At 30.9% G+C, this 14,275-nt stretch overlaps 2 protein-coding genes across 2 annotated transcripts in view; both read left to right on the forward strand.

Moving 5' to 3' along the window:
- LOC106687213 (probable cytochrome P450 6a14) overlaps positions 1-2,069 on the forward strand; it is a 13,704-nt gene extending 11,635 nt beyond the window's left edge. The window contains exon 6 of the mRNA XM_014430955.2: positions 1,819-2,069. Within this exon, the coding sequence (XP_014286441.1) occupies positions 1,819-1,991 (173 nt within the window). The 3' untranslated portion in view covers positions 1,992-2,069. The remainder of the gene's footprint in view (positions 1-1,818) is intronic.
- Positions 2,070-12,616: 10,547 nt separating this feature from the next.
- Positions 12,617-14,275, forward strand: part of LOC106687212 (probable cytochrome P450 6a14) — an 11,033-nt gene continuing 9,374 nt past the window's right edge. Inside the window, exon 1 of the mRNA XM_014430954.2 lies at positions 12,617-12,908. Within this exon, the coding sequence (XP_014286440.1) occupies positions 12,689-12,908 (220 nt within the window). The 5' untranslated portion in view covers positions 12,617-12,688. The remainder of the gene's footprint in view (positions 12,909-14,275) is intronic.

Raw genomic sequence — 14,275 nt, forward strand, 5'->3', positions numbered from 1 at the left:
AGACAGCCAACCTCGGACCGTAGCAACAGCCTGGTATACGCTGCCTATACTACATGCTGCCTACAGCCTATACTGTTATCTTCAGGGTACTCATCATAGTGGGGAGGTCAAGTTTCTATTTCGTGGTAACGCCACAAAAATAATTGTCAACCCCTCAAGCCGGATTCAAACCAGCGACGCTGCAGTTCCGTGGTTGGAAAGACATACACCTTAGCTCCCTCAACTACAGACGACCTGAACATTGTTGTTTGTCATAATATACAGCTACTTTAAGTAAAAGGAATTATTAAACATACTTTTTTTTTTCCAAAAAACTAAGTGTATGAATAATTATTGTTCCGACTATATAACATAACATAATACCTCGTTTTTTGGTAGGCACAAATGAGGAGTTTTCAAAGTTAATATAACCTGCTTTGGAAGTTAATATTTAAAAACTATAATGACAGCATCTTTTGTAAATAAGTTAAGTTGTTATTAGAAATGTTGATTGGTATCACCTATTTGCAAAGGGAAATTAAAATCCTGAAATAAACGGAATACTGTCTTTATGTAAAATTTTGAGTTTAAAAAAAAAACTTTATTTTTCCTAAGTGAACATGTTAAATTTTCATAGAAAACTCCAATAAAATTGTAGGGTAAAAAATATGCTAGTGATCTACAAATCTACAACCGAAAATTTTTAAAAATTATTTTGGCTTATCTATTTTTGGTATGCTAAAATCAAAAATTAATTCAGTTTCCTTCGCTCACGCCCGGATTTTTCGCAAATCCAAGACACGTAATGTTTGTGTATAAAAAATACAACAATCTTTGATAGCTCCTAGAATACTAATTTGATCAACTCCAATTTTTTATGTTCGACATCAAATATCCTAAATGGCACAAACCGGTTTATACTAGATAATTTTATAGATATCAGTCAATGTATTTATGATTATTTAAATATATTTGAATTACTTTTTATTACTTAGAAATCTAGCAAATTTATAGTTTCCTTTTTTATCAGAATGCGAGAATATAATAAAAAATAAAAGATTTAAAAAAAACTATTAAAAAATAGACAAAGTTCAAGTAAATAAAGAAATAAACATGATAAAAGATGCAGAAGAAAATATAAATGATGAGTAATTGAATTAACATATTAAAATATGTAAGTAATGTTTAAAAATAATGAAAACAATTATTAATAATCATAATGAAATGTCTGGAAGGAAACGATATATGCGATAAATTGGACAAGAAGGAAAACGGAATATATGTTGCAATGGATAAAAGATAATATAAGATATAAAGTAATAGATTTGAGAAAAACGGTGATACCGCCGAAGTGTGAGGGAACCATCTATGTTATATAGTATATAACTCCATCATTTGATATAATTTAATGAGCAGATCATAAGTTTTAATTATTTAATGAAAAAGATGACAGAAAAGTAAAAAATAAATAGGAAATTAAATTATTAACAAAATTAATATGAAATTAAACTTGAAACCTTTATTTCTGTTTCTCATACAAACGTCTATCAAATTAAAATGTTTTGGTACCACTGGAAAGCTGAGTTTTCCCTCTTCCTGACGGCAACATTAAAGTATACATTTGCTATATTTGAAGGCAATAAAATGTCACTGATATATATTTAATCAAGCATATATATTTATAAGCATATATTTTTTTTGTGGAAATGTGCTACCCACAGTATTCCTCGTTCAGTCAAATAATCATCCATATGGCACAGATAAGTATTTAGAAATATAAATTGATCAATAATGTTTTATAAAATATTGTGTGTAAATTATTCATTCTGTGATTTCCAGCTATGAGGTTTGCAAGAATGGAAATCAAAATAGCCATTGCTAAACTTATTATGAAGTACAAACTGAGTTTAAATCCAAAAACAACATCACCACTCCAGTATTCGACACAAACTTTCTTTTTGGTGCCGATAGGAGGATTATGGGTTGACTTTACTCCAAGAAAAAGTCAATAATGAAGAATAAATGACATTTTGTAGTTTTGATTGTGTAAATATTTTGATATAGTAAAATTAAAATAGTATTTCCTTTTTTTTTTTTGTTATCCTTGTGCCACAACTTTCCGAACATTTTGAAAAAAGAATTAATGATAATTGGTATTAGGCTCGAACAGAAAGTTGACTAAAGATAAATACAGAACCAAATTTGTTCCTCTAAGTAATGTATTACATAATATAACGTAAAATTTGAGTAAAGATTTTTTATTCCAAGAACCAAAACTTATCTCATTTACTTCAGTAGTATGAAGCAAATAAATGAATAGATATTTTTTTTAGTAACATTTTTAGTTAAACTGTTCATAATATTATTTTTGGAAAGGAGAGTAAAACAAGTTTATTCTTTTGGTTTTATGCCAGAAACCTTCCAGATATGTAATCTACAATCGTGAATAAAAAATACCACGAATCAGAAATCGGATAAATAAAACAGAAAAAAATGAAATAGACAAAAGAGAAAGATTCAATTTTGTCGATGTCTCAGGGATTGATAAGAGTTGTGCCGAAACGGAGGGATATCTGGGAACCGATCTCGATCGGGGGCAAAGACTATAACTACACCCACCCCCTCCTTCGCAAATGATATGAACTTATCTCGTTGTCTGCCCTTTGATAGAGCTTTTTTATCAAATCCTGAGAGATCATATTCATGAGGTACCTTCATATACATTCACCATGAGCTCATGAATCAAACAAAACCTACCCGGATACCATTGTACTGAAACCAATCTCCATATAAACTTTAGTTACTGGTCTAATTTCGTTTTGCTCTCAACATTCTACATTTTTTTGGATAATATTTAATTTAAACTTATTTAATTGGTTTAAATAAGCCTTGATAAGTAGTTCAGGATCATGTCATCAACATTCTGATGGTCGCGATAGGCCAATCCGATAAATTAGAATTTCATCTTCTTCGAATACCTAACATTTGAAGAGTGAGAACCAACCTTCTTTCTGGTTTCTCAACTTCTCTTTCCACAGAAGATAAAGTAAGCCACTAAATAGACTCGGCCTTAGCTGAAGCTAGGTCCCGGTTGCATAACTGTAACAGATCGAAGACGAAAACTAAAGAACCAGATTCGATTCCATAATTAAAATATTTTTTTAAGTCATGAGACGTCCTGGGAGTTGTAGTATTCTCAAACCCTTCCTAGAGCAACGATGAAGAAGGAAAAGTTACATTCTGAAAATCTGCAATAGCCATACTGTGTATTGAATAATACTTTATTGAACTAGATGATTTTATTCCGGTACCTCTAGTAATTCATACCAGTCTCTCCCAACTTATTGAATATTATTACCATACATAAATACAACTTAAAGACTGGAAGGCAGGTTTTTCATATGCAGAGCACACCGTTACCAGGTTTATCTTGATGTATATGCGATGCAAAATTAAAAATTTATTTTCAGTTTTGTTCTCATAATTAAAAATTAATTTTTAATTTAGTATTAGTTCTTATAAAGATTTATATTATGTTAAAATATAATATTTGAGAAAATATTTTTAAGTAATACTTAGATATTTCATTATTCTAACCAAATAAAAAAAAAAATAATAATTTAAGGTTTTCAAAAAATACTTAATGGTGGGTTTACTGGATGCTTTTGATCTACGACTTTTATTGGCCACTGAACTAATGTAATGCAGAAAAATATCTAATTATGTTTATATGTACATTTATATTATGTATTTGGAGGCCAAATACATAATATAAGCCACAGCTAATTAATTTTAATTTGACAAAAATATGCAGATTGATCTGTATGTAGATAACATTTGAAGAAATCAAACTTATTTCCAATTCCATTTCGAGTAATTAAATTTACTTAAATTAATTCATATTTTCCTACGGCATCTAGAAGAGTGGAAAAATCTTATTGCCCATGAGGGGGTGTCTGAAATTTAAATCTGGCCCTGCGTATAGGTATAAAAAAAATGATAGATGGTTGATTAATTTATAACCTAAGAAAATAACCTCATTTATAAACGAGAATAGATGCTGATCGCAATCAAAAGGTGACTACCAAAGATTTTTGACTAATACTTTTAACTATATTGCATCATATTAAACTAAATGAATAATTATGGAATAATGATTTTATGGTATATTGAGCAATAATATATTTAAAGATCTTTTAACAGATTTTAAAATGATCCCTCAGTATTTCAAAAATAGGACAAGAATGTAATCTGAGTCATTCATTGTCCTTTCAGGCGCTGAGAATAAGTCAAAGTCAAGAATAAGGAAGCCCTATCAGTTTAATGTTAGTTACTTTCGATTTGTAAAAATAATAATAATTGTAGTTTTTATGGCAAAAGGTGTTACAATGTAAAATGAAGAAGGTATAGGAATTAATAGGGAAGTAGAGTACCAAAAAATAAGTTATTACAATAGAAGAGTGATACAATTAATTTAGAATATCCAAATCAATTTCCTTTCAATACTGGAACACTCATCTGAGAATTTGAAAGTTAAATAAAAAGCAGGCAAATTAATGACTGGAAATTAAATAATTGACTAAAGTCTACCGATTAAAAGATATTATGATCAAAAGAAATATCAAGAAATTACCAATAATATCGTTCGAACAAATTTTTAAATAGAATAATTGAATTGTTCAAACAACTGATCATCTGAATAAAATAATGTTTGTTATGAGACACGTTTTCGTCATATGAAAATAAACTTAGAGAAATTAGGGGTAAAGAAGTTTGAACACATTTATGATAAAATATTTATTCATTATGGATTAAACTAGCTTAAAATTGGAAGATTACATGATAAAACCTAGATTCTCTTAAATTGGTTAGATTAGTCAAAATTTTGGTAATAGAGGTGTCATCTGGACTGAAAATCACATTACATCTTTAAATTATTTTTGGAAATATTGATTGGTTAGTTAATACTATTGGAGAAAACAATTTGTTTTAGGAGAAATAATTACCTTCAAATAATAATTATTTTTTCAGTTTTTTTATCACATTAATTCATAGGATCAAAAATATTTATATTTATTTTTTGTTTCTTACTCTTCATAAAAAATAGTAAGATTTGTATTTCTTACATCTATAATACATGAAAAGTATTACACATGCTTTAGAGTGTCTTCTCCCTTTGATTGCCTTGTTGACTTTTGTAAAGATTTTGGATCGTTTATCGACAGTAACACTCAAGAAGGTTTTTCCAAGATACGATGGAATCAGTGTGTTAAGTGTCTTGTGATTGTTATTGTTAGATAATATCTTTATAAAAAACTCTTTAGTTCATTATTATGTCAATAATTATTATATAAGAAATGTTTCTAAGTTAGTCCTTTTTATTTATTTACACATCAAAGTTTTACAACTTTTTTGATATGAGTCCAGTCAAGGTGATATAGTCAATGGCTATGCTACGAAATTAATGGAATGTGAAAGGACCGACCTTTCCGCTGGTTTATATTTTATAATTGTAGCCACTGAAATACATTATAAGAGACCAAGAATATTAATTGTGTTTCGTTTAAAAAATGAAAGGTGTAAGAGAAGGTGACTCCCTCGCAATTATTGCATATGCCTAATAGCAATTAACATGCATATGCGTAAGTAGCAATAGCGCCTCGTGTGTCCAAGATAGTAAAAAAAGAAACTCGCTAGATAGCTGTGACCTAAAGAAAACGAGAGAAGAGTACCATTTTTCTTTGTGGGAACCATTCGCAAATTATCTTAGTTGTTCTCGTGTATTCAATTACTATACGAGAATAACTCAGGAAAGCGGCATCCTAACTGGGGACAAGTAACAGGGAAAGAGGAAAATAAAAAGGTAGAGGATACCGACAATCCTCTTGAAGGATTCAGTTCCTTAGGGTACGGTGAGAAATAATATGCATCAGTTTCCTAGCTTTATATTTGGATATATATATAATATTTTTTATTTCACTCTGCTTTCTCTGGACCTATCCTTCTTCCTATATCTTTTCGTCGGGACTTACAGTGAATGACTTACATAGGGAGTATCCATTCCTACAAGAGCCTTGAGTGAATATCTATGTGACTAGCTGACCGTAAGCGAATACCTTAAGAAATGAAATTTCTATCCTGCGAGCATTTATACTCGTAAAATTCGCCAATGACTCTATCAATTCACCTCATCGCCAGGTTGCCAAAATTAATTATACACAGCAACCTCGACAGACACATAGTTATGACAAATATTCCAGTTATTAATAGGAGAAGATGGTCGGGGAGGTGCCGTCAGCAAATAAAAAAAAATCATTTATTTATACCGATGTGTTATTTATTTTTATGTTTCTCTGAATATGGTTGTAATCTCTTTTTGTTTTATAGCCCTGATGAAGACCTGAAAGTCTGGTCGAAACGGCGGCACAAATAAATATTTTTTTGTATTTTTGCTCACCGCACCCCGACCATCTTCTGTTATTTATCTACGGTCAACTCCTTATATTCCAGTTATTATTTTCCATCGGTAAGCTTTTATAGGTTTCCTGATCTGCCAGAAACAGAGGAAGACTTCTTATCATTTATAGTGATCCATAAACTATTACGGAATTTGCATTCCGATTTGAATGACAAAAGCTCAGGATTGTTATCTCTGTTTGTCTTAGCAGAGGTGATAAATGGGTCTTAAAAAATACCACGTGTTTTTAAAACAAAACTCGTTGTTCAATCTTAAGTTTTTTTCCATGAACAGAAGTCCAATCCAGTCTACGTTTTTCTTCGTAGGAGCTCCAGTTTCCGTGTCATTTGCCTAAATTAATTAAAAAAATATTGTTCTTTACGGATGCGAAACACGATCTCTTACACCGAGGAAAGAACAGCGCCTTAAAATTAAAAAAAAAAAAGCATTACATGAAATGTTTGAACCGAAATAAATTGAGTTAACTGGAGAATTCAGAAGGCTACTCAGCGAGAGAAGAGAATGCGCAAGATAACAGTGTATCATATGTAAAAAAAAAATCAGATTAAGATAGCTTCGTCACTGTCTTAACTTTTTTTTTTTAATATTGATCATAGTCATTCCCTCTTCTACCGCTATGCGTTGTGAGGATCCCGCTCATAGAGTCTGGCCCAAATGTTGAGATCTCTTCTCCTACTCCAGTCCATTACACGCTTCCTGAATGCCTTCCTTACACTATCCTCCCAGGAGTTGCGAGGCCTTCCTCTGGGTCTTTTCCCTTCCATGCGGGTCTCGTAAGTCTACCTGGCACTTCTATCTGGATCCATATTAGCAAGATGTCCAAACCATCATATTTTGTGCTCCTCCAGAATGGACTCAGCTGGTCTGACGTCGAGATTAGCTCGTATGGTAGCGTTCCGTATCCTATCTCTTCCTATCATTCTTTCTATTTTTCGCATATTCTCATTTTCATGGCTTGTATCTTACTCCTGTGTTTTAAGGCGAGGGTCCAAAATTTTGAAGAGTAGGATAGGATAGGAAGAAGGTCGATTTATAGATGGCTACTTTCGTCTGCTTGTCACCTCTTTTCTTCCCAGGAGACTCCGTCTGTCCATACTGAACATCCTCCCAGCCGCTCCAATTCTTTGGGTCACTTGTAACCACTTTCATTCAGATGAGCTTCTAGATATTTAAAACTCTCTGCTTGCTTTAATCTCTGTCCTCCAACCCTTAGTACCCTCATTATCCTTCGATCATTATTTTTTTGGAGTTTTCCGTGAAATAGGTTTATTTATATAAATCTATATAAAGCTATATTTGTCGTTAGAAAACTAATTTATGGGACGAGCTGTTGTTCAAATATAATTTGAATAATTATACATTAGATAAAATGTATATTAGGGCGAGCATACGCTAATACCCAATATTTTTTTTAACATTAAGTTAATCCAGACGAGCCGAGATACGTTTATTAAATAAAATACGTTAGTGCATGTTTAAGCTAAATGAGTGGATGGATTTTGATAAAATTTATTTGAGACTATCTAAAATTTCCTGAAACGGACAAACGGTAGATCAATTAGGTCTGAACACAAATTTGGCTAGTGACAGAGGAACAGGCACAGAACCAAATTTGTCCCTTGATGTCTAAAACATAAAATATTACTTACATTTTGAATTTTATGGACAATTTTTTTTTCATTTCCTGCATGAATTGCACCTTCAGTGAGGAAGCAAAAATTTTCTGATTCAACAATATTGCATAACTGGAGTATATCATAATGATTTACAAGTACCCTTATCACTAACGAGACTGCTTGTAAACTGTTATATTTAAAAATTTCTTTAAATATCACTTCTCTGCTTGTAATAAATACGTCTTTTATTTTTGAAGTCCTAAAATGGCTCAAGTGCTAGACATTTATGTTCCTACTGGTGTTAGTTTCCTCACATTATCGAACATCAAAGCTTTGGTGTATCTATGTGATGAATAAACCTTTTAAAAACTGAAAATTGGGCTTCAAATATTTCTCCATAGTATTGCATTAGTAATTATACTAATGAGCTTAATAAATTGTTAATATAACACTACGGGGAAATATTTCAAGCCTTATTTTCAACGTTAAAAAAATATTTATTCATCACAATTTATTAAACTCATAATTTAACTAACTGTATACAAGGAAAATTAACACAAGTGAGGGAAATGAAAACACGGAAATATCAATTATAAGATATTTCATCACAGTGTAATAATGAAAAAAAAAAGGTTATATTTTCACTCTATCTCTACAAATGGTCAAGATATGTTTATGTAAAACGACGTCGAATTAAGAGAAGCATCGTGAAGCACCTGTTCCTTAAATACGAAACCTTAAAGAACCGGGCAGCAGACAGCGGAGGGATGATTTTTTTAGGTTGTCGGTTTCTACTTGTCTAAAACGTAAATTCTTAAATTTAGATTCGACGTTAATTTTTTTTTCTAGGTCGATCATAAAGGTCATTTATAGAAAATAAAAAACTGTATTCGAAACAACTTCATTAGTTTAGCTGGTCAAAGTCAGTTTTATAGTCATGATACGTATATATTAATAGAATTATGTGATGAATTCGTAAGTTTTGATTTCTGTGGACCAGTCAAAAATCAGTCATGGAGTATAAAGCTTGTCGCACATAGTACATGAGCCCAAGAGGAGCAAAAAGGCTTACCCCATCTTACCCCAATTTTTTATTACTTTAATGAAAACTATGTATAATTACTAGTCAAAATTGATGAGTCTGCCAAGTATAGGTAAGGGGAATAAAAAATGGTAGCTGTTTAAAAGCGATAGAAAAATTAAATTTTTCATTCGGAACTCTATATCTTAAAAAGTAGGAACAACAAGAGAAAACCTAAAAGAACGCCATTTAAAGATGAGCAAATTTGCTAAAATATGAGACCTAAAAGAGTTATTTACGTGAAATAATTCTGAAGATATACTTTTTTAAAAATCAACATTTCATAAAAATGTATGGAACGTACTGAAAGATCAGTAGTTAGTTAATTTATTTTGAGAAACCTATATCTCAGGAACTATGTGACGTACAGATATCTATTGGCACTCAAATTAAAGCTATTTTAATTAGCTATAAAGTAGTTTATTATGTTTACCTTCGTAGGAGTAATAGTTTTCATGAAATTTGCTTATATAAAATGATTTATAGTTGTTCGGACAAACTTTTATTTGCCAAATTTATATTCATAAGTGAATATCATAAATACTACTACCCCGACGCAGATAAGTGTCATAAACTTCTTTATAGTAAGTTGAATTTCCTTTATTTTGAGCGTTGGCAGCCATATGTGCGTCTTATGGAACTAAAGATATATTTTTTCACAAAAAACTACTAGTCCTACATAGATAAACATTATTAACTATTTTATAGTAAATTTAACTAGCTTTAATTTGAGCGCTGGCAGACATCTATACGTCAAATGGTTTCTGAAATGAAGTTTTTCATAAATAAAATTTATTGTCCGAACAACTATAAATCAATTAATTTTAGCAAATATCATGCAAACTACTATTCTTACGAAGGTAAAGGTAATAAACTTCTTTATAGTCCATTAAACAAGCTTTAATTTGAGTGCTAATAGGCATCTGTACGTCACATAGTTTCTGAGATATAGATTTCTCAAAATAAATTAACTACTAATCTTACAGTAGATTTTTAAGAAATTTTGCTTTTTAAAAAGGTATATCTCGAGAACTATTGGACGTAAATAGCTCTTTTAGGGCTAATATTTCAGAAAATGTATTCTTCTTTAAATAATATGCTCTTAGGTTTTTTAGTGTTGTCGGTAGTTTTTAAGATATAGAGCTCCGAAATAAAAATGAGAGGTTTTTTTAAGATTCTGAAACAGCAGCCATTTTTTATTCCCCCTACCTATACTTGGAAGACTCATCAATTTTGACTAGTAATTATAAATAGTTTTCATTAAAGAAATAAAAAATTGGGGTGAGATAACTGCCTTTTTTTCTTCCCGGCTCTTAACAGGCTTTCATCAGTTTGATGGAAACTAAATTGGAGAATCACAGACGAACTCATGCATTCATATTAATCCTACATACATTCAGTGATAAAATGTAGAGTTAAAATGACTGGAGGAGACACTCCCCCACAACTCCGCTTGAGTTACTACTCTCGTTCATTGTTGGACAAAAAACAATTGCAATTACAATTACTTTCCAATACTGTAATTTGAAATTAGGAAATGAAATTACAATTTTGATTGGTCATTTCAACTACTTGATGAACAATTGTAATCATAATAATGGTTGAGATTACTATCACTAGTTGAACCAAAGTTTAAAATAAATTTGACTATAATATAGTAATTTCAATTACTTTTTGCCCAAAACCACTCTCTGTAAGCTGTAGAACCTGGGTAAAGGACAGAGAAGGTGGAGACATCGAGAGTTCAAAAATATCCTGATCAACTAATTATATAGTACTCGTTACCTAAGGAAATGAGGCGAATTGTCTTGGTTCGTCAATATTATGCTAGTGAAGCATCTGGGTTTAAAAACACCATTGAGAGACTCTACACCTAAGGCATTAGCTGTCAATGGATCAGAAGATTACATTGTGATCTTTATTCATTCAAATAGTAAATTAATGAATACAATAATATAAAACATAGTTATCTTCAAGTTAAGAGTATAGTATAGTAAAGTATTCATACAATTATTATAAATTGATATGTGAAGATAGTTTGGCTGAAGTCTATGGTGGTTCACGTCTCGGCAGCTAGGTCGCCCTAGGTTAGTCCGTAACGGTTCTAGCGGCAGTAGAGCGGTGACCATCAAATAACAGTGTCGCTACATATGTATGAAAGGGTTTAAAGGCTGTACGTCTACTACTGAAAAAACTAACCTTTCTGTGTTTTTTAAGTTGTAATCAAAGAATATGATCTACTTTGATGATTGAATCTAGGTAAAGGAAATTAATACTTGTTTTAAGCCCAGCTCATTTTGCAAAATAATAATAATAATGATAATACTCCAATTCATGAACTTCAAGTTTTCTCCTAGAAACTCTTAGAAAGAAACAATATCAATTTAGTTTAAAGGAGACAAGTGGAATCATGCTTTTACGAAATGATCTGTCGCTAATCCCATACTGAATGCAGGAACGGGCACATCCAAATGAGTTGCCAAACCTACTAGAAAGGTATCAAGAAACTACGACGAAGAGCCAAAGGCTACATCTATTGCACTAGAATGGCTTCTAAGCAGAAAAGATGCCAGATTAGCTAGCTATCTGTTGACTCTCAAGCAGTCTTAAAATCCTAGAATAATGAACACTCGAGATTGAAAAAATATTTTTTAAATCTCTAACAGGGCACGGGACAGGGATTGCCGTACATACCAGGATGATGACTATCAGTAACGACAGAATAGACCAACTTTCCAAAAAAGGTGGTTATAAGCCTCAACCTAATTTCCATATTCACTATGGTTTTGATAAAAGAATTGCCCGAGATACTTCTTCTATAATCGCCATCAAGGCTATGCTAAGAAAACTGCTGAAAAGCAGTTAAAAGTGCTAAGTGAATATGACTCACTCCTCAAAATTTACCGAGGGCTTAGTCAGTTGGCTCCTTCCATTTATTACTAATAAATATTTTATAGTAGAATTGAGATTTGATAATAAATCGAAGAATAATAAACTAAATTTATCATACAAAAATATGATAAAAACTTCAACAAGCACTAGATATTTTTAATTGCATTTAAGAGAAACGAAAATTTAGGACAACTATATTTTTCTTACTTTTCTTTTTTTCTTCTTTCAGTTACTTAGATTTACCTCAAATGAAACTTGAGGACAAATCCAGGTCTTTTATTCTATTCCTCAATCTATCCACTAATGAAATGATGTATATATTGTTACGGGAAATGTCACATGAGACACGTGTCACATCTAAAAAGAGGAAATAATTAATGCTCTTTCCACAGATAATATATTGCTGTATAAATATAAATATAAAGGAAACCAGATGTGAAGTAATAAAAAGGCAAATATTGCGCCATTTTAAGGGAAAAAAGTATTGCAGTTCTGCAATGAGCTATTTACATTCTGTTATTTTTTAAAAGGCATTATAAGCGGGATTGATAAGATACGCCGCTTGTAAATATACGTCAGTTACGACTTCCTTAAAGAGCCCCACGTGCCTTAATATCAAATGAACATAGTTCGTAACTAAAGATGTACTTTATTCTAGAACTGCTTGGAAATGATCCATATGTTTGGTTCATTATTATCACAACTGCTCTGTACTTCATCCTCACCAGGAACCATGGATACTGGGGTTCACTAAATGTCAAATATGTTCGTCCACTTCCGCTCTTCGGGAATTCCTTCCCAACAACGTTCTGTCTAACTCAGGGTTTTAAATTACAACAAGAACAATACAATTATTTAAAAGGTGAGTTAAATAACATTGAAGTATTAATTATTTTTTGTACTTTATATTTTATACTGATCTGAATTTACTTTAATTAAGATTTCCATAGTCAAAAACTAGCATTTTTTTCTGGATATTACCTATGCGTGAATCTTTTCTTCCAACCACAGAGAAGCAAATCGTACATTTTTTAGTGCAATAAACAGAAAACATAGATTAAATTTACCTATCGGCATTGAAACTTATGTATAAAAAAAAAATGTTTACTTCAATCATATCCAACGATGGTAAATTCCAGATCCATCCAGATCCAGACCAATAATATTTACAAAAAAAAAAAAAAATTACACAGGGGGTTAAATATTGAGACAAAAATTATGTAATTAATTCACCATTTCTGTCTCAGAAATAGATGTTGATGCATTGAAATTATATATTCTTATTTAAGGTAATAATAAAATGGTCATAACATTTTTCTAAAAATAAATAGAACGAATTCTTTAAAAGTAAATTAAAATTTTTCTTATTCTGATTAGATGGAAGGCCGCCTAGGTTCACTTTAACTTTTGCAGATTAAACATAGTTCTGATGCCAAATAGTTGTTAATGCATGAAATTATATAGTTTTGTAAGTAAATAGCCATTTTTTATGGCTATTAAAATTTTAATAGTAAACAGTAATGATTTTGATAATTGGTTTTGTTTTGAAGATTGTTTGACAAGAGCAATTGGCCTTTAATGCAAATCGTTGTTAATAATTTGTAACAAATCAATAATGACGTATGTTTAAAAAATATTAGTGTTATGTGTGAGTGAATAATATGAAAACAATTTTTAGGTTGTCTCCTTGATGATGGTCGAAGGGCCGAAACGTTTGGGAATGAAATAAAGATCAACTGAAGTTAATAAAATTAACCACTCACATTCAATTAGTTAAATATACATTAAATTAGAAAACTGATTAATTATTCATGTTTAAAGAATAGAAAGCAATAAAAAGGCCATAATATTTTTTTTTAAATAAATCGAATGAATCCTTTAAAAATAAATTAAAATTTTTCTTACATTAATTAGATGCAAGGCCGTCTAGGTTCGCTTCAACTTTTGCAGATTAATAATATTCCTGATGCCAACTCTTAAAGTAAAGTAATATGCAGCCGCCTAAGTTGATTTTCAGAAATAATTGGTCTTCCTAGAAGTTGGCTTCCATATTTGGATAAATGAGGAGGTAATTGAGGAAAAAATTCAGTACTGTAATGTACTTATTTTTTAACACAGCATCGGAAATACATTAGTATATATAGGGTGTTTTTTTAAGCCCGATAGAACTTGAAATTGTAAAAAATAACACAAAAAATTAAATTGTAATCAAAATTTTTTTTTTATTCG

The sequence above is a fragment of the Halyomorpha halys genome, unplaced genomic scaffold (assembly GCF_000696795.3).
Source record: "Halyomorpha halys isolate HHAL.00 unplaced genomic scaffold, Hhal_1.1 Scaffold928.1, whole genome shotgun sequence".
Lineage (NCBI taxonomy): Eukaryota > Metazoa > Arthropoda > Insecta > Hemiptera > Pentatomidae > Halyomorpha > Halyomorpha halys.